The sequence below is a fragment of the Rhineura floridana genome, chromosome 4 (genome assembly GCF_030035675.1).
Source record: "Rhineura floridana isolate rRhiFlo1 chromosome 4, rRhiFlo1.hap2, whole genome shotgun sequence".
Taxonomy (NCBI): domain Eukaryota; kingdom Metazoa; phylum Chordata; class Lepidosauria; order Squamata; family Rhineuridae; genus Rhineura; species Rhineura floridana.
Window position 1 is genome coordinate 193,396,441 of NC_084483.1, and position 27,128 is coordinate 193,423,568.

The 27,128-nt window shown below is 43.6% G+C and overlaps 1 protein-coding gene across 23 annotated transcripts in view; it reads right to left on the minus strand.

Annotated features, from left to right (window-relative positions):
• NRXN1 (neurexin 1) overlaps window positions 1-27,128 on the minus strand; it is a 1,438,606-nt gene that overhangs the window by 1,241,911 nt on the left and 169,567 nt on the right. For 19 of the 23 annotated variants that reach the window (XM_061625677.1, XM_061625675.1, XM_061625670.1 and 16 more), the window contains exons 3-4: window positions 14,999-15,016; window positions 27-56 (exon numbers count right to left, since the gene is read on the minus strand). The exons of 1 other annotated variant lie outside the window; for it this stretch is intronic. In XM_061625677.1, coding sequence (XP_061481661.1) covers window positions 27-56; window positions 14,999-15,016 — 48 coding nt within the window. The remainder of the gene's footprint in view (window positions 1-26; window positions 57-14,998; window positions 15,017-27,128) is intronic. 3 more of the 23 variants (XM_061625683.1, XM_061625674.1, XM_061625664.1) reach the window with 1 other exon arrangement.

The following is a 27,128-nucleotide window of genomic DNA, read 5'->3' on the forward strand; positions in this document are numbered from 1 at the left end:
GAGTGGAAAAGGAGCAGAACCCATACCTTGGTCGCCCATCATCAAGTGCGCCAGACCTTAAAGGGAAACAAGAGCACAGTCAGCAATGAACAAGGGTGCATGGGAAGGTGATATTGTCACAGTGACAAAAAAATATTGTTTTTGCAACAGACATCTGTCTCCTGTGAGATGTTTGCATTAGAGTGGAAAATTAAAACAGCATTTTTCAACCACCGGTTGGAATGCTTTTTTGGGAGGGAGCGGGAGTGGGGCAAAGGGGCAATCTGGTTGTTATTCTAATACAGAGTAATGCTGCCCCATATGGCTTCTTCTCTAGGCATTAAAGTTGCACTGGAGGCAAAAATGATAAGGAAATTATTTCAAGTTCAACAAATTCCTGGAATATTCAATCTCAATTGCATCATTACAGTCGGAGGACACAAAATAGTTTTCTTTTTTTCCCCTCCCCACTTCCAAACTTAGGATAGTGTAAACCTGAAGAATGGGCTGGGTCTGATCTTTTTCCCCTCGTTGAAAATGAGCATTTCAAATAATTAAATAAAATAATTCCTTTGTCACATTGAAATGATAATGCAAGGGATGTCTCCTTGTTTGTGTGAAATGTTTGAGCAGAATAAGGTCTATTCCTGAGCAGGCAAATTATTAGTCATCCAGTGGATGGAATCAAATAGCAACATTAATTGTAACTGAGGAGAAAATCTCTTTTTTGGTACCAAGTGATTTCTCCAGTTAACAATAGATTGCACTTAAAGTGCATTGACATTGAAATCAGTTTCCTAATTAACCCCCATCCCCATCCCCAAATTGTGGACAACTGAAGCCTTAATCAGTCTAAGGAAAGCAAGTTCTCCAAATCCATTTCTAAATTTAAACAATAGCCAAAGAATAGCAAAAGAATGGATATATTTTGCTCAAAAACAAAATTGACGTTTTACATCTTATGACCACTTAAAGAAATTAGGTCTTACATTTCACTGTATAAAGAGACACTTGACAGCAACTGAGTTTAGACAAAAATAAAATATCCTAATAATAGTCAATTAGAAACAAAGCTCTAAAAGTGTTCTTCTCTTCTTCTGGAAGAGTTTCATAGATTCCACATTAGTTTTTTCATTGGTTCACACAAAGAAGGTGTGCAATAGAATATGCTGGTTTTCACTGGAAGGTAAGATTCCTAAATTGCAGATTTCTAATTCGCATAGAAAAATTAGGCGCACACATAGGACATATAACAAGTGATCTTGAGGAAGGATGAATTTCAAAAGCAGAGAGTCCACATTCCAAACAAACCACTTCACATTATCAATCATTTGATGAAATAAGATTTTAAACAATATAGCAATTTTTCACAGAGCACAATATCTCTTCTAAATTGAAAATAACTTGGTATTAAGCATTTGGACATATGAAGAATCTTATTTTGGCTTCTGTTGCAATAAAACATGCTTTATTTTAAATTTTGATCCTGTACTATAAACACAATGATAAACTCAACTTTTGCAATTGATTTTACAGTAGATAAGATGGAGTCTACTACTATCTTGTACTAACCGTACTAAGTGAAGCTTACTCCCAGGAAAGTAAAGATTGTAGTCTTGTATTTAAATTGTAACCATGTTTACTGAGAAGTATGTCCCACTGAGCTCAGTGGGACTTACTTGCCCTGAGCTCCTTTTGGGAAGAAGGTCAGAGATAAGGTAAATAAATAAATAAGTAAATAAATGTGCTGAGGATTCAAGCTGTTGTGCATCAGTAACTCTGACATAAGTGTAGTGATTTCCAATTCCTTTTCTATGCAGATTTAAAACAGTCTTTAAATGTGTATTACCAGGATCTTTGTTATAGGAGGATTTTCCTCTACTGGACCCATTTGCACTATACTTTTAAAGCAGTATAACCCCACTAAATAGTCATGGTTCTGTGAGGTCAAAAGGGATCTCCTAATAACTCTCAACACGCTTAACAAACTACAGTTGCGAGTGAAGGGGCGAAATAAGACAAGGACACATCAGCTTGGGTTGAACAAGGGCCACTTTATTAAACTATACAAAAACACCTTTTAAAGTGACCTGCAGAGGGAAACCTAGGTGCGGAACTATCTATAAGCAAGCATCTTGCCATACAGCTCACGGGCGACGAGCCCCTGCTTGGGACAAGGGCAAGCCCCATCTGCTTACCCCTTCTGCCAGCCACACCCAGTAGGTGAGTAGGGGGGCCTTCTCAGGTCACCATCCCCCGGGGCTGCACAACCCTCGGGTGGATGAGTTAAGTTGGCCCCAAAAGCAGCCCATATCCTGCCCTCAAGCCGCAAAGCTCTGACAGACAGGCCTCTGGAACCGCCAATCACCTCCAAAGGTGCCTAAGGGGGTCACCGAGCTGTCCTTACCTATCTCCCTTTCCGCACCTTCCCACCACAAAAAGGGGACAAATCTCTATTTAGTCCCCTTTTACCCACTGCCGAGAAGCACCTGTCGCAGACACCTCTGCAGGTCTGTCAAAAAGACGTTACCTGCGTCAGACAGGTGAACGCCATCAGCCCTGTACAGTTCACCCATCCAATGCTGAATGCAGGGTGTGAAATAGCCAAACCCACCCCTGCCCCAGAATAGCCAACCGAATTTGCCGGTTGACCTTCTTTCGCGCTTGGTCCATCCCTATTGGGCTACAGACACCACGCCAAACCCTTCGCGGGAGTATGTCTGACCAAAGCAGACGTACCCAAGGCCGACATTGCCTTATTAACTGCATGCCATGCATGCCTGCCAAACTGAGGGCCATGCCCTTCCATTGCCTCCTGAACTGCATGTCTGCACATGCCTGCCAAACTGAGGGCCATGCCCTTCTGTTGCCTCCTGAACTGCATGTCCGCACATGCCTGCCAAACTGAGGGTCATGCCCTTCTGTTGCCTCACCAACTGCATGTCCGCACATGCCTGCCAAGCTGAGGACCATGCCCTTAGGTAACCGAGGCCATCGTTGTGTCCCGAACTGCATGTCTGCACATGCCCGCCACCTGAGGGCCTTGCCTCAAATACTGAGTTGGGAATGACCACCACATGCGGAGATGTCTGCACTGAACCAAGCTGGGACAAAGTGGGTAGGAGCCCGTCCCGAAGTATTCCTCGCCAGCCAAGCCACCACACTGCAGCCCATTGACTGAGGCGTAACTGTAAGCCCAGGATAGGGTGCGCAGCTGCTCAATCCCTGTCCAGCAACATTGCCGGTCCATCAATGTTATACAGGTACAACTCCCTTCCATGGAGACATCTGATTGCTGGAGGGCCCATCGAGACAAATCTCCCGTGGATCAGGCCACCACCTCACCTATCCTAAAAGCTCCAAAAACCAGCATAAGGGCTGCCGCCTGGAATAGTCTGGCTTCATAGCTTGAGGAGCATACTGCTTTTCACTGGCCCACCATACTCAATAAAATGTCCCGTGAGAAAGGGCAACGGGGATCGAGGGTGGCAGGGTGTTCTCTAGCCCACCCAGCTAACATACGGCGGACTCTGAAGTCCCTGGAATAAGTGGGAAAATCATCAGCCTTTACCTCGAAGTGCTTGGACTGAGAGGCCCAGTCTCCAGACATTCACTAGGCAATCCCAGCAGGTGACTCACTGAATAGGCCACTCTGGTGCATAGCGCTTGCCGGCCCAGAAGTCCTGGGAAAAAACCCTCCTGCATTCTGATAGCTGTTGAGCATGCTGGGGCGACAGACCGGCTTATGGCCATCTTTGACTCTGCTCCCCAATCTCCCAATGTGCAGTTGCACAGCACAGCTGAACTGCTCCACCTGAGTCTACCTTACCATGCCCCAAAAGAAAACATTAAAATCTGGGCACTAGAGAACAAAGGAACAGACAAGGGCCATAACCCTACCTAAAATGGACGGGAGAGTTCCCGAGCCTCACTGCCTATAAGTCCAAGCCTGCAGCCAGCACAAAACCCCCGATGCATCCACGGACTTCCAGTTCTACCTCCCAGCCCTACCTAGAGATGCTATGGACCTTCAGCCTGCAGTTCAGAGGCTCTAGCCCTGAGCTATGTCACATAATTCTACAGCAAGTTAGTTAGTTCTTCCCCAGGAGTGTGGTAAAACTAGACCAAATGATTTGGGCGAGAATATAAAATGTAACCTGCAGTTTGGCTCTAATTTCTTGATCAATATTTGATCACAACAAGCATTAAATTATTATACAGCGACAAACCTGAACCTGTAGTAAGGCTGTGGAAGCCCTGCTACGACCTCATAAACCACCGGAAAAGACCTCTAATACCTGGAGGGCAGACAAGAAACACTTTCTTGGCCTAACTGTCATGAAACCCTTACTGACTGACCACATGAGTATGATTGGTGGTGAATTTGGTGGTATGCCCAGGAAGGTTAACACCGGGCAGGATGGTCCATTGACACAACCATTAAGATGAACCAGTTACATAGCCATTCCAGAATCTGTGACATCAGGTGTTAACATGCATCCATTTATTTTTTTTTACCCTCTCATCCCAACAGCCCCTTCAAGGAAGGAGCTGAAGCGCTCCATGCAAGAATAGAGCAGCCTATATGTAATGCTCTACCTCACAGAATTGACTGAAAAGGCAAAAACCCAGCAGCTATAAATCCCCTTGTATCCCCACAGTAGATGAAAAAACAGATTAGATGTCATACTTTCCCATAGGCAGTGCATTAACTAACTGGTAGGAAGCCATTACTGATTGCCATTGCGTCTATGCCCAAGACAAATTTAAGAGTGCAGTCCCTTAAGGCAAGCCCTGAGACTACAATATGGGATCCAGAAACTGAAAGAAAACCCCATAACAAAACAAACCTCCCCAGGAACTGGGCAGTCTGCAAGCAAGGTCCCAGTACCTCGAGCTTAACAGGGGAGGAACGCTTTCCTTGAGCAGCTACTGCTGGGTGCTTCTCCTCACCGCTGTGAGGGCCACTGGCCTCATATTTCCGTTTCACATAAAGAAAGGAAATAATTTATGAGTAAGCACACTTTCCCAGCCACCATTTTAGTGCAGCTAACCCAGTTCCCCAAAGCACAGATACTGGAGATATGGCGCTGCCACCCATATTTGGCCGACTGCAGTGGCCTCCCCCTTGTAGGCTTCCAAACACCTATCATAATAGATGTCCAAAATGCAAAATTAACATCCTATATCCCTTTCTAGTAAATGATATCATAAATCCAAGAGCAGCAGATGCCGAGGATGTGTTGCTGTCACCAATATGTGGCTGCACTATAGCAGGTTTTCCAACACATATCTAAATAGATGAGCCAATGCAACAGTTGCACGCTGTATGTAATTCCAGGTAATGATATCAGAAGTCCTAACTAAAATGTAATTTCAGGTAATGATGTTTCGTTGTTGGTGCCACAATCCTCAGTAAAGGGGGGAAGAGTCTGCCTGGACCTTAAAAGGCAGCCCTATGTCAATAAGAGTCTAAGATCCTGTAATATGAGGAATCTCTATTAGGCAAATCGGGCTTTCCTCTTTATTCCTATTCCCCAATCAATATGATTACCATCTGCTAAACTTTCCATTCCTAACTAAATTCAGGTAAATCCCTCTTCTGTCTCAGAGTGAACAAATAGCCTGAAATTAACACTTGGAATGCAAAAGGACCGCTCACTTAAGATACAGCGATTTAGACATTTTCTAGCAAACTGTTATCTCCGCCCTTATTATCATATAACTATGAAAGGCCCAAAGGCTAAAAAGGCTCACTAGGCCCCACCAATATACTAGTATGTAGTATAATAATCATATAATTAAGTACTTCAAACCTCATACATGCCCGGGCCTAGCAAGAAGTTGTACCTATGCCTGGGCCTAGCAAGAAGTCATAAGCCTCATGAAAGGGCTCTGCCGTCACATCATGCATCCACCCTGTAATAATATAATAAAGAACCAACCTGTGTATATCATCAGGGGGGGCTAAGCTGGATAACCTGTGGGGGTGGGCAATCCTCCCCCTATGTCTGGGCCTACCAAGAAGTCATAAGCCTCACAAAAGGGCTCTGCCATCACATCATGCATCCACCCTGTAATAATATAATAAAGAACCAACCTGTGTATATCATCAGGGGGGGCTAAGCTGAACCTGTTGGGGGGAGAGTGCTCAGAGGGAACTTAAACTAGAAGGATTAGACACAATTTCTTTTGTTCGTCCCTTTTATTCTGATTTATTTTTAATTTCCCTTTATGTGCATGAGTCTGTCTTTAACCAGTGTATTAGCATGACTATATTTAATTTTGTTTGTATATCCAGTATAGTCTCATTTATTTTTAAACTTCCTGTGTCTTTCTTTTAACCAGCAGCAGCACTAACTTCGCGCTGCTCAATAAAAAGCCTCAATCAACCCCTCCACAACTGCTAGGTGGGGGGGTATCGGACGTGCCGCTGCTAGGCCCCACTACGAGGCCCACTGGTCAGGCCCCTTTACGAGGCCTGCCCCAGTCGCAGCCACGCTGCAACGCTACCACCCACAGCTGTTGGGGCTCCCAAAACCCCCTCTGGGGGTAACCAATTAGGCCTAATAGGCCCAACCAACGCCGACTGTCCTGCAGCTTTCTCTGCTATGTCCCTCATCGTCCTCTCGTCGCTCGTTGAAAGAGGAGGTAGGGGGGGCGGCCTGGCCTTAAATAGGCCCATGGCCCCTCCACTCCCTGCCGCACGTCACGCACACATAGGGTTGCCAGGTCTCCGGTTTTCGGCCGGAGACTCAGGGAAAAAGGGGCCGTCTCCGGCCTCCGGCAATACTTGTTTTAAAAAGGTGGATCTCCGGTTTTCATTGGCCCCCTCAGCCACGCATGCGTGATTGACCACGCATACGTTGGGCTGCGGCTGGCCGACTTCCGCTCTTTATCATTCAGGCTGCTCAGGCAGGCAGGACTTGAGCAGCCGCCACAGTGAGGGAGAGGGACCTCTCCAGCAGCAGCAGCAGCCCTTGCCCGCTCCCGCCACCACCCACCCACAGAACATACAGGTGAGGCGCATGCGTGAGGGTGATGATCTGATGGCCCATGGGTGGGTGGAGGCGAGTGTTGGCAGCGGAGGCTAGGCTGGGCCAGCCTGGCTCTCTTAGCCCCAGCCCGGACTCGGAGCCAGTTACCCTGGGGCTCAGGCTGCTGCAGTCTCTGGTTGGGGGCGGGGGGGCCCATCGCGGCCGCTGCCGTGGGTGGAGGCGAGTGGTGGCAGTGGAGCCCAGGCTGGGCCGGCTCCCTCTTAGCCCCGGCCCGGTCCGGATTCGGAACCAGAGCCAGTTCCCCTGGGGCTCAGGCAGGCTGCAGTCTCTGGTTGGGGGGGCATCACACGGCCGCTGCTGCGCCCAGCGTCTCAAGACGAGGCCCACGCCAGCGGGTGAAGCCGGCGGCCGTCCTTTCCCAAGCCTCCTGCTGAGCCTGTAGGCCGCGTCGGCCCGTCTCGGCAGCGGTTGCTAGGAGATGGGCGACACGGCTTGTCAGCCTCAGCAGGAGCCGTGGAGGGCAGGCCAGGCCGGCTCCTTTTTAGCCCCAGAGCCAGTTCCCCTGCTCCGGAAAGGACGGCCGCCGGCTTCACCCCTCCTGCTGTGGGCGCCGCTGGGCAGCAGCGGCCGCGATGGGGCCCCCCCCAGCGGCGCCAAGCAGGAGGGGCGAAGCGGCCGGCCGGCCGGAGCAGGAGAACCGGCTGGACTAAGGAGGAGCCGGCCCGGCCTGCCCTCCACGGCTCCTGCTGAGGCTGACAAGCCGCGTCGGACCCGTGTCCTAGCAACCGCTGCCGAGACGGGCCGACGCGGCCTACAGGCTCAGCAGAAGGCTTGGGAAAGGAGGACGGCCACCGGCTTCACCCGCTGGCGTGGGCCTCGTCTTGAGACGCTGGGCGCGCCAGCGGCCGTGTGATGCCCCCCCCAACCAGAGACTGCAGCCTGCCTGAGCCCCAGGGGAACTGGCTCTGGTTCCGAATCCGGACCGGGCCGGGGCTAAGAGGGAGCCGGCCCAGCCTGGGCTCCACTGCCACCACTCGCCTCCACACACGGCAGCGGCCGTGATGGGCCCCCCCACCCCCAACCAGAGACTGCAGCAGCCTGAGCCCCAGGGTAACTGGCTCCGAGTCCGGGCCGGGGCTAAAAGAGCCAGGCTGGCCCAGCCTAGCCTCCGCTGCCACCGCTCGCCTCCACCCACCCATGGGCCATCAGATCATCACCCTCACGCACGCGCCTCACCTGTATGTTCTGTGGGTGCCTTTTTTTGTAGTTTTATTTTTACTATTTAAGTTTGGAAATGATGCCAAATTTTTGTATCTCTTTAATCAATGTGTTATATTTGGTGATATATATTGCATTATATATTGATGTGTATATCAATATATACTGATATGTATTACACTTACACAAACACATTAAAAGGGAGAGAATTCTAGCCTTTTGCATACTACATAGCCTCTTCATAGAGCTCCCAAGCAGTGATATCTTGGTGTTGTGATGTACAGAAATGGAGAATATACCCTGGATTCCTGATTTTATTTTACTGGAGTGAGGCAGGGGTGATTTGCAGCACTGAATTTTTCTGAACAGAACACTTACAGATTTTCTGACAGTTGGCTGACTCCTGATACTAAACAATTGCACCAGCTTATCTGCCAATAGGTCAGTGGTGCCTTTAACCGCATCAATCCATCTCTTGTTTGGCCTTCCTCTTTTTGTACTCCCTTCTGTTTTTCCCAGAATTATTGTCTTTTCTAGTGAATCGTGTCTTCTCATTATGTGTCCAAAGTATGATAACCTCAGTTTCATCATTTTAGCTTCTAGTGATAGTTCTGGTTTAATTTGTTCGGACACCCAATTATTTGTCTGTTTTGCCTAGAATGTCCTCCCTTGTCCTTAACATGGCTGCAACAGTATCTACTCAGAAGTAAGTCCTATTGAGTTCTATGGGGCTTAGTTCCTTAATAAGCATGTTTATAATTGCTGCCTTCAGGAGCATCCATCTGTGCTCCCATCTAACATCTCTGCAACACTAGGCTCCTTTCTTCCAATAATGGCCTGGCCTAAGGGCATGTAAACCCTTCTTGCCAGAAGCAAGGAAGCTAGATTAAATGTTCCCTAAAGGTGTTGAACTGTGACCTGGGAGACCAGGGTTCAAATCCCCACACAGCCATGAAGCTCACTGGGTGACCTTGGGCCAGTCACTGCCTCTCAGACTCAGAGGAAGGCAATAGTAAACCACCTCTGTCTGAATACTGCTTACCATGAAGACCCTATCTGGGACTAACTTGAAGGCAGTCCATTTCCTTTTGCATCACCCTAAGCTTGTGAGAAAGAATGACCTTGTCACTTCAGATGGACCTAGGAACACCCTATTTTAGGTAAGATTTCTATTTTAATCTCCAGAGAATTTTTTTTGAATGGCATGCTCCAAGCAACTGTGGTTGATACAATGTATCATGCTTAATGATATCACTAGGGCCCGCCCCATGATGTCACTAGGGCCCGCCCCATGACGTCACTAGGGCCTGCCCCGTGACATCACTAGGGCCCGCCCTGTGATGTCACTAGGGCCCGCCCCATGACATCACTAGGGCCCACCCCGTGACATCACTAGGGCCCGCCCCCATTTTCTCAGGTTTTTGGATGGCTCCGACCTGGCAACCCTACGCACACATAACGCTGCGACACACGACGTTGCCCTTAACGAAGATGGCCGCGGCAGCATCGCTCCCTCCTCGCAACTATGCCCCGCTTATCCATGCTGCGCAGGTAAGTGGGGCTTCATTTCTCCCAAACCTTTGGGGTAAGCCCTAACTGTTTAAAGTGGTGTAATACTGCTTCATAGTGCAGAGGTGACCAAAATCGCTAAGTAGGTTGTGCTTTTTTATTAATAACATCTAATTGTATCATCTTTTTTCAAAAGATGTGGGCTCCTGAATTACAAACAAAGAGCACAGCCTACAAAACTATGCCACACAATCGCCTTCTATGTTTCATGGGAGATATGTTCAATGTTTAAGGTCCACCAGTACCTTAATTTTCTCCTTTTTATGTATCTATTACTTCTGAGATTGACAGAAACACTGGATTACACTTGTATTTATTGTATGCAATCCTATGCATCTGAAGTGAGCCTCATTGAGTTCAAGGGGATTCACTTCCAGAAAGTGTGTATAGGATTTGAAGCTAAATAAAAACTGATTTATAATTATATTTAATATTAGTTAATCAGTTCTAAAAATCTAAAGGGTTCCAAATATGAGAATCATTAATGCAGTGCAAATTACTGCTTTAATAATACATTTTTTATGTACCCAAAGATTCATCATGGGGAAACAAACCTCCCCCCCTTTGTGAAACAGAAAACATTAAGTGTAGTGGGAATTATGCTCTTTTGTTTGAATCTGAGCACTCACACCTTTTTTTGAGCTGAGGGAGGGGAAAACACATTTAGAAAGGTATGGGGTATGCCTCAAGGCATTGAAAAAAGCATTTTAGTCAGGATCTACCCCACAAGTGTGAAAAAAATGCTTCCATGTGTGGAAGGTGAGGGGATATATCCTTCTGATGACAGCATTTAACACCTCAATGGGGTGGGCTTTAAGGGAGGTGCTATTAGAAGAAGGAACTCAAAACACTCCATATGAAGCACTTTAGGTGCCCCCCCTACTTTCAGAGCACAAGGCAAAGTGTGTTTTAGAATAGAACAAATCATCAAGAAAATGAGTACAGGCATACCCCACTTTAACATACGCAATGGGACCGGAGCGTGTATGTAAAGTGAAAATGTACTTAAAGTGAAGCAATTATCTTTGCATGTACTGCACTGCAATCACCACTAGATGGCAGTGGCGTCATGCCATTAAGTGTCCATAATTGCGAAGCGCGCGTACGTTAAGTGGGGTATGGTGACATATGGAGCATGTACGTTATAGCGAGGCGATGTTAAGCGGGGTATACCTGTATGTAGGATTGACTTGCATCACTGTCTTTAAAGCAAGTTTGTGTTTGTTTTAGACTTCAGGGGGCAAGGGCTGAAATGAGCTTAAGTGCTTCAAATACAATGTTCATGTTGCAGCAAAAACTCGGAGCAACTCCTATGTGCATAAGCTGCTGAAGCCACAGTGCAACCATCAATGTCCTATCCAATAAAGTCAGGAATGGGAAACATGGGTCTCCATAATTTTGTTGTACTACAACTCACATCATCCCTGACTGTTGGTTATGGTGGCTGGGGCTGATGGAAGTTAGAGTCCAACAACATCTGGAGGACCACAAGTTCCCCAGCTCTGCAATAAGTGTTTGCACCCACACATTCCTGCCACTAGGCAGTGAATGGCCACAATCCTCCACACAGCCAAGGTGTATGTAACTCCAATTAATTTTATTTGGACCCATGAATACTGAAATATGTGGAACATAAGACGCTACCTTATACTGAGTCAGACCACTGGTCCATCTAGCTCCGCACTGGCTACAGTGACTGCCAGTGGCTCTTCCAGATTTCAGACAGGAGTTATGAAACTGTCAAGTTTGCTCAATATTTCTTTGCAACTGACATCCATTCATTGTTACTAATGAATGTATGACATGGAATTTTTGAAGATTTTGCACAGACCTCCAGCTCCATATCACTGACTATAGCCCTTCCTCAGGTTTGCAAGCTATTTCCTGTTTTTTAGCTGGATATCTTTCAAAATGCCCAGAGCACAAGAATATATGGTCTGCAAAAACCTAGACAGCTTGTTCATTACATGTTCCTATGTACTGCAACTAGAAACTTAATAAACTTCATATTGGAGCCATACTCTAAAGCAGCCTTTCCCAACCAGTGTGCCTCCAGATGTTGTTGGACCACATCTCCCATCAGTCTCAGCCAGCATTGCCAATGGCCAGGAAAGATGGGAATTGTGGTCCAACAACATCTGGAGGCACACTGGTTGGGAAAGCCTGCTCTAAAGAAATATATTTGTGGAACATCTGGATTAGCTCTAGATATCATATTACTTAAAACAATTATGTTTTGCTAAGGGTGCATCCTTTTATCCTCACCACTGCTCTAACATCATAACAAAGTGGATGGAGAAGGCAGAGCACCAGAAAATGTTTCTTTATCTTTAGGAATTATGTGCCAGTAATTCTTGACCATGTTCAGACTATACTGGTTGTCTGATCTTGCTTCCCTCCCCTAGTTTACACACACACACCTTCCATTTTAAGTGTGTGGAAGATAAGTGGAGGATTAAGAATGGTGTATTGTGGCCTCTGAGTTCAGAATTATATCACCACACACTGCCCTGGGCTTCTTCTGGGAGGAAGGGCACTGATATAAATTTAATAAATATACATAGTGTACATTTGACCCCTGAAAAGGATGATGATGATGATGATGATGATAGCAATAATAATAATAATAATAATAATAATAATAATAATAATAATAATAATAATAATAATGGGTGATATCCAGTGGTAGTCCTGCTCAGAGTAGACCCACTGAAGTCAATGGACATGATTAACTTAGGCTCATTAATTTCAATGTATCTACTCTGAGTAGGGCCTTAGCTGAATACAACCCACAGCAAGCACTTTCTAAGTTGGTTGATATGTGGACTACCGAAGTTAAGGCAATCCAGTGGTCTTGGATTGTGGTCTATCTGGAACTTCAATCACTCCTCCCCCATTTTTTGGTGGGGCTTTTTTGGGGGGGGGCAATCCAATGATTGTAACACATAGTGTAGCAAGCTTGTGATAGGTTGCCATATATGTCTTGGGCATGACTTTTCCTAAGGTTGAATATCAAGCCAAAAAGGGGATAATGTAGATTTTTACATATTCATCTTCTAGTACTACCTTTTGGCATGTGCTGCTTTGCAAACCATGTGCCAATGATAGCTTATGTCTGTCTTTTTATTTTATTCCCCCTCCCCCCGGTCAATCTGGTTAAGGAAATTCTTGCTTAACAGAGAAAATTCTTATCTGCTCTTAATTAAAGTGACTCCACAGAGTATGGTAAAGACACAGTGATGTAGACCAAGTGAATATCTGACTCATAGTGCATTTTCATGTTAGCCGTACTGGACTCTCAGAAGATATTCCCTTTCATTAAATCCTTGACTCAGTTTTGTCTGAACGTCATACATTCCTTTGGAATACATTTAAATAAATAAAGAACATTTCTGGATGGGAGTGATTCCACCTGAAAACATGCCCAGAAAACCTTAAATTGAAGACAGGCCTGCACAACTCGTGAACCACCAAGAACAATACAGCGCACCTGGCATGCCTAGAGGCCCACCAGAGGGCAACCTTCTGGCTCTGCTGCTTGTCCAGGAGTACAAAATGAGGATGGCTGATACACTGTTTTCATCTTGGTGGATATTAAATTGGGAAGGCCTAGTCTAAAAGTCTCAATGGACTCCTGTAAACACCGGAGCATCAACAATGAGGATGAACATACTGTGCTTTCCATAAGATGTTGCAAAACCCATACACACCTACATGTTTTACCTGCTAATGAATGTACTTACCAGCAGTCTGGCTAGACAAGATTATGTGTTGATTTTCTGTGCTTTGGGTGGCTGACTTAAGGATGTTTACTATGCTCATCCTCTGGTTTTGTCATGTCCGGAAAGTAAAGGTGCTTATATAAGAGAGTTTGGCCAAAATCAGACTCTTGGGGTACATGCCAAGTATTCCATTTCTTCATAATTGTTGCTATTTGTTGATACGTGTCATAAAAATATCAATAAATATGAAAGAAGCTGCTCAGGTCTCAAATAACTAGCCAACGTGGACACTTAGTACTTACATGGGACTAGAATGAATGGCGATCAGTGCTAATCAGTTTAACAAATGCCAAATGAATGGTCTGTCTTGAAGTAAGGGCGATTTTGTCAATGTTTTTAGATTTTTATCCATCATTGCATTGATCCATCATTTTTCTCTCTCCCCATACAGAATAGTAAAAAGGAGACAGCTTCTCACTACATGAGATTGGCGGTGCTGTAAAAGATCCCAAATTACAGCATCGCGATCAACCTCAGTGACACAAGTCACGGGCCAGAGAATCATCCAGCTAGCACGGAGAAACCAGTCGGTAGTGTTTTATTATTATTATTATTATTATTATTATTATTATTATTATTATTATTGCTTCCACTTACTGGAATCAAAAACTGAGACCGCAATATAGTAAGCTCCATGAGATGCACAGACGGGCCTGCACATGTTCAGCAGGGCATATAAAGTTTTTTCTCCCAAACAGCAGTCCCTCCGCGTCTTAATTCCAGTTGGACTGTATGCCTGGAAGGAAGGCTTCCTCTAAGCAACGATCGGAAGCTGTTGATATGATGATGATGATGATGATGGTAGTAATACTTATGATGATGATGTTAATAGTAGTGATAGTATTAGTAGCAATGATAATACTAATAGTGGTAGCAGTACTAATGGTGATTTTGATGGTAATGATAACAATAATATCACATTGCATGGTGCTTTTTAAACTTAGGGGGACTTCAAAGCAGGATGCTGTTAGGGAACAATACATTTAAAACTTTTCTGGGCACCACAAAAACCCTTAAGAACATCTAGAAAAACTTACTAGACTATTGCTACAGTTTGTGGCCCTGGTATAATAGTAAATCTGCATAATTAAATAAAAATATATTGCTCAGTTTGCCAAGTTGCTAACTTTTCAAATGTTTCTAGCGTTTTTCTTAGCTTCTGAGCCATTATTAGTGCAATAATGCTAACCAGAAAATTTCTCCCTCCTCCAATCCTGATGAAGCCAAGAGATTCTCCTCATTTCAACAGTGCATTTTAAAGAGTGGGAGGATATCATACACCACCACCAGGTTAAAAAGTAATATATTCTCAGTAGGAAAGAAGAAAATAAACTTACCTTCTTTAATGATAACTTGCACCATTATAAACACTAACCAGGAGGCAAAACACTAAACAGAAGGGATAGGAAGGATAAGAAAAGAGCTTAGGAAAATAAGGTAGAAAGCACCCACCTTCCACATGGTTGTCTTCTGAAAGCACATAACAAGGAGGGAGAGAAAAGGGAAAAAAAACATTCATTAAGCAGCATGCAGACTGGAACTCGCCTTTGCATGTGAGCATCATGCAAGGCACCGGACACCACATGCAAATGATCCATCACTTACTATCCAAAAGGAAGGGGGCAGGGGAGACCAAAAGCACAGGGAAGCAGTGTCTCTTCTGTTAAAAGGAAAAGCCAGCTCCAGGAGTGGTACAAAAAGAGAGAAAGAGTGTGCAATTTCTCAAGCGAAATGGGAATGGGCCTGGGTACTATTAGGGTTGGTCCATCACAAGTTTTTAAGTTAGTCAATGATTGCAAAACGTGCCATGGTGTCTAGTAGTTAATTTCTAAAAGGAGAAAAGAGAAGAGAAAGGTTCTGGGATTCAAGCCTGAATCTCGATTAGAATCCCTTTGTCCTTAATCCCAGGTAAATAGGACGCTGGTTGAGGCTACTCAGTGGCAAAGCAGACTATAAAATGTCAGAGACAGGTTTACCTCTACTTCACACATTGCAGGGGAAATCTCTGGCAATGAAAAATATAATATAGACAACTTGGGTGGTGGGGGAAACAGACCCTGCCCCTGTGCCTTTTAGAAGAGCCACATGCACAGGTATTATAGCAGGTGGTGTTTTTTTTTTTTGAGCTGCTTATCTCCATACCATGGAAAGTTTCACTAGCCAAATGTGTGGGCCACATTTACTTATGTGTTAAAGACCCAGAAGAAAGGCCACTTTAAAAAAAAGGGGAGGTGAAGAGGTAGCATCTACTTCAAATTAAGGCCTTTCGGGGTATAGCTACACCGCACACTTATTTTGGTTTCATACTGGTTTAACGGCCAGTACAGAGAGTTTTGTGAACAGTACTTTGGTGAGGGTGCTGAGATATTCTTGTTAATGATCATTTGCTCATCCTCACAGAACTACTATTCCTAGTGATTCCTTGGAACGAGGGTTAAACCAGTTTGCATCACTCCTGGAGATATGCCGTGTGAGCTGCACAACCCAGTTCAGACATCTGTATCTTTTATAGCGATATAGAAGAGGGGATTTAAACAGATAGCACTGTGTGTCTCACACAGAACAAAAGCTGCAACAGCTGGAAGTCCCTCTGTTAAAAATACAGAATCTGAGGCCAGCTCCTGTGTTGAGGTGACTCTTTGCAATATTACCAACATAACCTATAATCAGTGGGCTCCCAGAGATGGGCTCATCTGGCTATGGCAGCAGCAGTGGATATTTACAAGCTACCATTTAAAATTTCACACCATGCCCCTGATGCACTGTTGCTCTAGTGCACTGTGAGAAGTTGTAGACCTGTTTGCAGACCTGGATGTACAAGACCAAGGGTCAGAGCTGCAGCAAATGCTGAAAGGTACTGGGTGCTGATGCCAAGGTCAATGCAATCTCAGTCTTCCTCTGCACTCTGATCACTCTAGACCAGCTTTCCCAACCTGATGACCTTCACATGTCACTGAACTACAACTCCCATCATTCCTCACCATTGAGAATGTTGGCTGGGGCTGATGGCAGTTAAAGTCAAGCAACATCTGGAAGGCACCATATTGGCTATCCTTGCCAATTCCCACCTTTTCCCTGACCAGTGGACCCTTTCAAATCCATGTTGGATGCAGCTATGCAAAGCAAAGAGTATTTCTCAAAAGTGTAAAATAATGGGAAGCAGTGTCTTGTTCCAGAATTATTTTTCCCTTGTTTAAGGCCAGGCTGTATAATTCTAGTAAACAGGACAGTCTGGATTATTTATAGCAAGGCTTCGAAGGTCATTAGTACAAATGAGCAGCACCAACAGAATCATGTCTACTTTTTAAACCAACCACTTAATCTGGCATCTCACATCAATAGTGATAATTTCTCTCCCATTCAAAGTAAGTAAAATATATCATATATCCACATAGTTAATAAAAATATGGGAAGGTAACTGTCTAAAATGCAACTGTCACATAGTTTATCTGTGACTATTCTAGTTGCAGTAGAAATACACCAAGCAAAATGATTTGAAGATCATCAAAGTGGGCACTCATTCCTAAACTAACCAGCTGCAATCCAGAAATGCATCATCCATATGCAACAGAGTTTTTTTTCTCCATTCAGAAGCTGCCATCATTGAATCCATCAAAACTTAATTTGTCTAAATAGAAAGCACAAGAAAAATAGCAGATATGCTCCTGGGGCAGTTTCCCTTTTAGCAAAGCACAGAAGGAAACTATGTAGAATGTTGAAGAGCAGTTGAGGTGAAGAGTTGAATGAAAAACAACCTTCCCACTCTTTGAAAATTTCTGGTTTTACAGCCCCAAGCAGGCAACAAATCCACAGGATTGAACAAACCTCTGGTAGTCTGGTTGGTGAGCTGTGTTCAGCCTGATGTATAAACATAGTGGCTCAGTTCACACATAATGCTAAGCCAAACCATGGCTTAGTATGAATGTGTGAACATGTGGACTTCTGGAGAGGAGCTGGTGGCTGCTTGTCTCCCCCTCCAGTCTCCCTGCTGCTCCTCTTCTGTGAGATAAGCTCAGCCATGATAAGTCTAGGCTCATGGTTTGTCTCCTCAAGAGAAACTATGAGCTGTAAACCAAGAACAAACCTTGGTTTCAGGTTGTGGTTTGCCTGGAGCAAAACAAACCACGAGCCCAGGTTTAGATGACACACTTAGCCAAACCATGGCTTAACTGACAGCATTGCAGAAGCATCAGGATTGGAGGAACAGCAAGCAGCTTTGATCTCCTCTCTAGGTGCCAGCATGTTTGCTCATTCATGCTAAGCTGTGGTTTGATTTAGTGTTACCTTTGAATGGGTCATTACGTGAATTGCTGATACACTGATTTCATCAAGAATGAGATGAGAATTCTGGATCTCCACAGATATGATGTAAGTGGGATGCAGGTAAAAAGTACATATTATTCTATCTTGAACCGGTGTTTGGAAACTGGTCAGTGCTTCTTCCTTAATCAGACCCTGTAAAATAGGGTGGCTTGTGTGACAGACAGGGCTGGAATCTGCCTTCGTCTACCTCCTGCCAGTTGGAGTTAGCGGAATGCTGAGAGGGGAAAATATAAAATTGGTGCATATGTATTTGTATTAAATGTTTGTTTCCTCTGCATGAATCACAGGAAAATATTATTAAACACGTAAGCAAGGATTGTGTTGAAAAGAAATGGTATGTATCATAAATGTTGCAATTAAAGAGTAAGTATATGGTGTATATGAAACTGGGGAAATGTTTTTTTCAACCCTTTAAATGCTCTCTCACTGCCCATCATAGAGGCCTGGCTAAGCTCTCTAATTGGGCAATGACTTTGAAAGCAGGGATGTGTGATGGACAGGGCTGGAATCTGCCAATCGGAGTTAATGGAATGTATGTCTGTGAGACAACTAGGCATTCTTGTTTTGTAAAATGATTTCAGAAATGAAAAGGTTTCTTCTTCTGAGTTACTCCAGTCTGGATCACATTGATTACTAAGGAATAAATGAGGAAATCAGTTCTGGGACCTACCTGAACCTGGCTACGCACCCAAGGAGACACTGGGGCACACTTCAATATTTATTTTACTGTTCTTTGGGCAGTCACCTCACCATCTTTCAGTAGTCAGGTTGTGGGACAGAGAGGGCTGAGGTGAGGGTGAGACTCTAGTGAGGTTTAAAAGAGAACAGGGAGAAGAACCTGGTTCTACTCATGAGGAGCATCTCAGTTGCTGTCACAGGTAATTCATTCAAAACCCATGTAGGAGAAAAGGGGATGTTGACTCCTAGTCCTAATTAATCTAAAGGAGGCAAGGATGTAGGTCCAAAGGACTAAAAGCTTTCATAGACACCATGTGGCTTCCCTTGTAACGCTATCACTGTCCTATACATTACCCTACATGTTCTTCTATAAGAGCCCCCCTGTATGCTGAGGTCACTGGACATGAAAGTTTGTCATTGCATAGTGAGGGTTTTTAAGTGCAGCACATTATAGTGGTTTTTATCTCTTATTTGTTTATCTTGTTTCATGTTGATGTTACTGTTATTTATGTCATTAGCAAGCCATCTTGGCAGATCCTTTAGTGCCTAAAGTCAGAGTAAAAGTTTTTATTTATATTATCTCATGCTGGAGACCCTTGCATTATCTCGAGAGAGTGGTGCTTCAACCCCAAAGCTGAGGCCTGCTAATTGGGAGAGCTAGTTAGCTGTAGGAATGCACATATGCAATTTAAAGTTCATTCTGATTGGCTCATAGGCTTCACCTTAGTTGCTATGCTTTTTTTCTATAAAAGTTAACCCTTTCTTTGTTCAGGTGCCCCACATCTCCTAAGATGCCTTGCAATATCTTGGGTAATGTGTTTCTGGTGGGGTCAGTGTTCCAGATTTAGGAGCAATTAGTCTTTTGGTTTCATCCTGTTCTATAATTCCCAACATTATTATTCTTAATTGGGTTTTCTAATTGTATTTCTTGTTGGTGTTCTGATTCTTTTTATGCTGCTATTCTTAATTAATTATTTTTAGGAAAGCTAACTCATATTTACTGGTGCGTGTTCTTTCAGATTAAGCCCTGGTACTAAATCCGGTGTCTGGCCAAATTTGGCTTATTTACTGCTAAGTAACCTTGCTTTCTTTGGAATCCCAGAGATGGCCATTTAATTTAAAGTCTGGGAGTCTCCTGGCCCAACCCGGTATACATAAAGAGTGGTGGAAAGTTGGCAAGTGTTTTCAGGGGGTTGGGACCCAGTAATCTTGACCATTATTATCTGGTCAATTGAGATGTGAGATTACAGATGTGACTGAAGGGTTGCCATTCACAGCCCACTGACACATATCCCTTTCTTCTAATCCATGTGGAAATGAATGATACTGTCAATCAAAGCTGCGAAGAAAGCACGTCAGACTTTGAAGGCCTGGGAAGGAAACTGAAGGACTTTGGGGCCCAGATAGTTTTCTTATTCATCCTTCTGGTACTTAGAAGAGGTGTAGAAAGGGAAAGAAAAACACTCTGGGTGAATGACTGGCTATGAAGGTGGTGCCGATGTGAGAGATTTGGATTCTGAGACCACAGGCTACACTTCCAAGAAGATGGACTGCAGGCAAGTGGTGGGTTGCACCTTACAAAGACTGGGAAGAATATGTTTGCCCACAGCCTCCTTCATCAGCAGGGCTTTAAAACTGAATCCTAAGGGGGAAGGAGATGGAAATTTGGTTGTAAAAATTGAAAAAGATTTATGCACAGTAACAGGAACTGAGAGAATGGCTCTGGTGGGGCCCAATAATAGTCTTCATAAAAATGTAGGAAGGAAGCCAGACTGTACATCACATGGACTTTGATGTCTGTATACTAATGCCCAGAGTATGGGAAACAAAGAGAACTAACTTGAACTCTTAATACAGGAGAGTAAATATGGCTTAATAGGTATAACTGAAACTTGGTGGGGTTACTCCCATGACTGGAATACAGCAATTGAAGGATATAACTTGTTCAAAAAGAACAGAAGGAAGGGAGGTGGAGTCATGCTATATGCTAAAAATACATATCCCTGCAAAGAAATAAAGGAGGATGAACTTGGTGGCTCCACCAAGAGTATCTGGATTAAAATAAATGGGACAAAGAATAAAAGGAACATGGTGGTTGGCATCTACTACAGACCACTCAATCAAGGAGAACATGAGGATGAAACTTTTGAAAAGCAAATTGCCAATTTTTCAAGGAGCCATTATGTAGTAGTAGGGGGGGACTTCAGTTACTCTGATATCTGTTGGGAGACAAATCCTGCCAAATATGGCCTCTTCAAGAAATTCCTGACTTGTGTTGGAGATAACTTTCTCCTACAGAAAGTGGAGGAAGCAACTAGAGGATCAGCATTCCTTGACTTGATTCTAACCAAGAGAGATGACTTAGTGGATGAAGTGGCAGTTATGGGAACTCTGAGGGAAAGTGACCACACTGTACTAGAGTTCTTGATTTTAAAGGAAATAAAAGCTGAGAGCAGCCATTCACATACCCTGGACTTCAGGAAAGCTGATTTTAATAAACTCAGAAAAATGGTAAGGTTCCATGGCAAGCGAACCTAATGAGAAAAGGAGTCGAAGGTGGGTGGCAGTTTCTGAAAGAGAAAATTCTAAAGGTGCAATGGCAAACAATTCCAACAAGGAAAAAAGGGGGAAGACAGCAGAAGAAAGCAATGTGGCTTCACAAAAAGCTTAGAGATCATTTGAAAACAAAAAAGGAAACATGCAGGAAGTGGAAGGAAGGACAGGCCACAAAGAAAGAGTACAGATAGGTAGCACAGAATTCCAGGGATGGCATCAGGAAGGCTAAAGCTGAGAATGAGCTGAGCTTAGCGAGAAATGCTAAGAACAACAACAACAACAAGGGTTTCTTCAGGTACATTCACAGTAAATGACAGAAAAGAAATGGCGGTACAGCCACTCAGTGACGATGGCAAAATGATAACAGATGACAAAGAAATGGCAGAAGTACTCAATTCCTACTTTGCCTCAGTCTTCTCCCAAAAGAGGGACTTTGTCCTTCCTGACAAATGTGAAGTCGAAGGGACAAGATTGGAACTTCAGATTGATAGAGAAATAGTCAATCACTTTGAACGAGTTCAAATGTCCAGGGCCTGATGAATTGCATCCTAGAGCACTGAAGGACCTGGCTGAAGAACTCTTAGAACCACTGTCTATTAATTTTGCCAAATTGTGGAGGATGGGTTGGATGACTGGAGGAGGCTAATGTTGTCCCTATCTTCAAAAAAAAGGGGGCGGGAGAGGAACCTGGAAACTACAGAGCAGTCAGCCTACTATCAATCCCCAGGAAAATTCTGGAGCAGATTATAAAGCGGTCAATCTATAAGCACCTTGAAAACAATTCAGTGATTACTACAAGTCAACATGGAGTTATCAAGAACAAATCCTGCCAGACTAATCTTATTTCAGTTTTCATTGAGTAACCTCCCTGGTAGACTATGGGGATGGTGTGGACATAATATATCTTGACTTCAGCAAAGCTTTTGACAAAGTGCCCCATGATATTCTGATTAGAAAGCTAGCTAAATGTGGGCTTCATGGGATAACTATCAGTGAATCCACAGTTGGCTACAGAACTGTTTTCAAAGGGGGCTTATCAATGGTTCCTTCTCAAACTGGGGGGAGGTAACAAGTGGGGTACTACAGGGCTTGGTCCTGGGCCCAGTGGTCTTCAACATTAGGATTAATGACTTGGATGAGGAGGTGCAGTGAATGCTTATCAAATTTGCAGATGATACAAAATTGGGATGGATAGCTATTACCCTGGAGGACAGAAACAAAATTCAAAGGGATCTTGATAGGCTGCAGCATTGGGCTGAAAACAACAGAGTGAAATTTAACAAGGATAAGTGCAAAATCTACACCTCTGAAAAAGAAATCAAATGCACAGTTATAAGATGGGGGATATTTGGCTCAGCAATACTACATGCAAGAAGGATCTTGGAATGGCTGATCACAAGCAGAATATGAGCCAACAGTGTGATGTGGCTGCAAATGCTATTTTAGGCTGCATTAACAGAAGTACAGTTTCCAAGTCGTGTGAAGTACTAGTTCCCCTCTATTCAGCACTGGTTAAGCTTCATCTTGAGAACTGTGTACAGTTCTGGATGCTGCACTTTAAGAAGGATGCAGACAAACTGGAATAGATTTAGATGAGGGCAATGAGGTTGATCGGGGAACTGGAAACAAAGCCCTATGAGGATAGAATGAAAGAACTGGGCATGTTTAGCCTGGAGAAGAGAGACTGAGGGTAGATATGATAGCACTCTTCAAGTACTTGATAGGTTGCCACACAGAGGAGGGCCAGGATCTTTTCTCCATCAGAGTGCAGGGCACGGAATAGCCAGATTTCAACTTAACATTAGGAAAAACTTGCTAACTGTTAGAGTGGTACGGCAATTACACAAATTACCCAGGGAGGTGGTAGGCTCTCCAACACTGCAGGCATTCAAGAGGCAGCTGGACATCCACCTGTCAGGTATGCTTTAAGTTGGATTCCTGCATTGAGCAGGGGGTGGACTCGATGGGCTTATAGGCCCATCTCCAACTCTAGTATTCTATGATACTATGAGACACCCTATCTCCATTCTACCCATTTGCAATGCTCAAAATACACTAACAGCTACCAAGACTCGGATAATTTAGGAACACAGGAAACTATCTTATGCTAAGTCAGACCTTTGGCCCATCTAGGCAAATATTGCTGACACTGAGTGGCAGTGGCTCTACACTATTTCAAATAGAGGTCTTTTCCAGCCCCACCTGGAGATGCCAGATATTGAATCTGGGACATTTTGCATGCAAAGCATGTGCTTTACCATTGATCTACAGCCCCTTACCCTAATTAATTAAAGAAAAACATGGCTAACCTCATATGAAGCTCTTGCTCAGCTATACATTAAGTGGAGGTCTTAGGCCAATGTGCCAATTTGTACAACTTAAATTTGCTATAAAAGTGCAATCTGAAACAGACATGTTAAAACTGGGCTATAAAATAACTTATTTCTACACGCTGTTACATCTCCAGACTGACTAGTCAGAATCCAAAACCTGTAACTTCGTAAATGCATTTAATGCACAATATTATATCACATGCTTTCAAGGAAATAAAAGAATGAAAATGATATGGTGAAAAAAAATGTTTTATGTGTAAAAACAGCAAGACTACCAAATCAGATAAAGTTTATAGGGAAAAAAGTAGATGACAAAACATCCATCCTGGTTTCTACACTAGAGTATATTTATCTATACACTAAACATTCTAAATGGAAATTATATTTTATTTAGAAGCAGCTCAGTTAAATACAATCTGCTACATGCAAAACTTGCAAACTGGAAGATTAGGTTGTTACTTTATCTATACATGGCTACTACAGCAACTAATAACATGAACACCTAAATGTAGGACATGTTCATCTGCATGGTTCCATAAGGCTGCAATCCTATGCACGTACACACTGGATGTTCTTCAATTCTAGCCCTACTCAGATCAGGCTCACTGAAGTTAATGGGCATGATTAACTTCGGTTCATTAATTTCAGCTGGTCTACTCAGAGTAACACTTAGTTAAATACAGCCCACTTACCTGGGAGTAAGCCTCATTGGGCTTATTCACTGGGGCTTATTTCTGAGTAGATCTGCATACAATTGCTTTGTCATCTCATATTAAAAAGGAAACATATCAGGTTAGTCTCCCACATACATTGCCAACATAAAATAAGGGGAAACCACTAAGCTGAACAGCACTCAGAATTGTAGTAACCCATGACCATAGTAAGACAGATCAATGGACAAGAGATAAAGAGTAAAAATTACACTGTCCTTTAAGCTATTTGATGTTTCTAAGGGCAAAACCACAGGAAGTGAATCAAGCCTATGCAGGGGTATGATTGATGAGAGTTGCTGTGGTGGAACTTTCTCATATCAATCAGTGCTACTCTGATCAAAAGCTGTGGAAAAACAAATGGTTCAGCAACAGTTCACCATGTGTCTCAGTCAAGACAAATCATGGATAGGGAAGAACAGTTCAGGAAGAACTCACATGGGGTTGTAACAGTGGTGGCATCCTTTTTAAGATTGGTTTCTTGAAGCATTACTATGTTTGCTTTTTCTTCACAAAATCTTAAGATAATTTTTTTGGCCTTTTTAATCATATTATTTAACCCTGTCACATTAATTGATAATACTGTTATAGGATTGGGGGGAGTGGTCTGGATTATGTTTTTTGGTTCCCTCCAAGCCTGTGATTCTGTAGCTGTTAAGGTTGGGATCTGTAGCAGAAGGAACCTGCTGATCTGGTCAAACCAGTCTCTTTATTAAGGTAATGGCTCTGGCCAAATCTGTCAAGCAACCTATCTGCATGACCAAAGAGCTGGCCATGTTGCCATAGGAGCTGGTGATGCTCTTTCATGGATGGATAGGCCTCCCTGTCCCCTCCCCTGACTGGAGGTCATCTTGTAGGTAGGAGAACAGTAGTCCAGGAGTTAGCCTTTGCTTGTCTGGTCTAGAGCTGGGAGCTGGGAGGACAACAGAGGCTTGACTTGCTCTCTGTGATGACTCCCAAACTATGGCTTGGGGAAGCCTCCCTGGAAACTTCAGAGCTTGGAAAAGTTACTTTTTTGAACTACAACTCCCATCAGCCCCAGCCAGCGCCATGCTGGCTGGGGCTGATGGGAGTTGTAGTTCAAAAAAGTAACTTTTCCAAGCTCTGGGAAACTTAATGGGAAAGCAAGATCTGTTGGAGTGTTAATGCTGTGAGCCCTTCCATCTTACACTCAGGTTGTATATATGTATAAATAAAACCATATTTCCCAAAGACATCAGTCTCCAGTGACCTTCATGCCAAGGAAACTAAAATCTGTGGTGCTGGAACCCCTGAAGTCTCTCGCTGCTCAGAGACTGGGGTGTGCACAACACTACTTATCTCATTTATCTTAAATTTGGTTTAAACTTTAGGCATACAGTGTTGTATCCAATGTAGCACTAAGTAACTCATTCGTGCAAGGATTTAAGCTTATGTGACAGAACTTCCCCCTTCCTTTCACCATTCACACCCTGTGCTCTCCACAAATCTGCTCCAGAGGACTGGGAAGAAACCCAGAACAGATTTAGGGGTGTGTGCAGGGGGAGGAGAGGAGGGAAATTCTGTTGCACAAGTATCAATCCTTTTGCTGGTGGAATGAGTTAGATGGACACCACCCACAGCTTCCCATTCCATACTGGGAAAAAGATGGAGAAGCACATTAGCATCTCAACATGATATGATCCAATCAAGGGAGAAGCAGGTTCACTAATGTATTAGTTTTTCACTAATATACTGTATGTATTTTTGTGGGCATTTCCTCTAATATTTTGTGTATTTTTTGCTTGCATTGCAAAACTTGGATAGCTTCTGTTTGGTTTTGTATATTGGTTTGGAAAGTGCACATTACGAGGTTCAAATTAAAATGCTAACCAAATGAATTTCTCCTCCATCCTTATCTATCCCTTAAGTCTTCCCAACCCCGAAGTTTCTCACCCACTAAGATCCATGAATCATTGTATTTTACCGATCATGTCTTCCTATCCTGACCTATCCACCTAACATAGCTTTTTTTCTTTTGTTGTTCTCTTGGAAGAGATCTTTCCATTTCTGTATTGTGTATAGAGCCTGAAGTGTTGGTAGCACTAGCAAAATAACTGCAACAGTAGCTACAGTAGTAAATCTGTCCTGGTGCTTCTGACATGTTACTTTGCTGGGAGCTGGTCATGTGTAATAGCTAGAATGCTGGATTTGGTTGTGAGAAGCACAGGTCCCAATTCCTGGCTCAGCTATGATGCACAGAGAGGAACTACTACAGAACACAAGTTTTCCATTTAATCTTCATAATGTTTTATTCAGTCTATTCCATGTTCTGAAGTCATTACAATGTGTGTGTGTTTTACAACACCAGCAGCCAATGTTTTGAAGCAAAGGCACAGATGGATGCTTTATATCAATGTCAAGGCACAGGGTAACTTTTAAGATATGAAAACAAAAACTAATTTGCTTTTATTGAAATAGTGAAGTTAAAAATTAAGAATTAAAACCAATGAGAGACTTAAAGGTGTTTAAACTTTGACTTATGATCATATATTTACAAAGTCAACCCAAAAGACATACTTTTTCTAATCTGCATGTGAAGAACCCAAGATTAACAAATTTGAACTCTTTGGAGGTCATTTTAATCAATGGTCTGTGGTAGTTGTCACCATTTGATATGTCATGGGACTTAACAATTTGGGGAAGAGTCATAATCCAATGGGAGAGTACATACTTTGCATGTGAAAGGACATATGTTCAATCCTTTATACCTCCACACAGGGCTGGAGGATACTCCTGACTGAAACCCTGGAGAGCCCTTGCCAGTCAAGGTCAGTGAGGTAGATGGGCCAATGGTCTGACTCAGTATAAGTCAGATTCCTATGTAAGCTGTTTTCACAAGCTCACTATGCTGATTGTGTATGGGTTGAGGTTTTGGTGAGGGAGACCTAAGGGCAGGATGGAGTCAACTGAACAGTCTATCTGCACACACAAAGCTTAGTTCCTTGAGACAGCTACCACTAG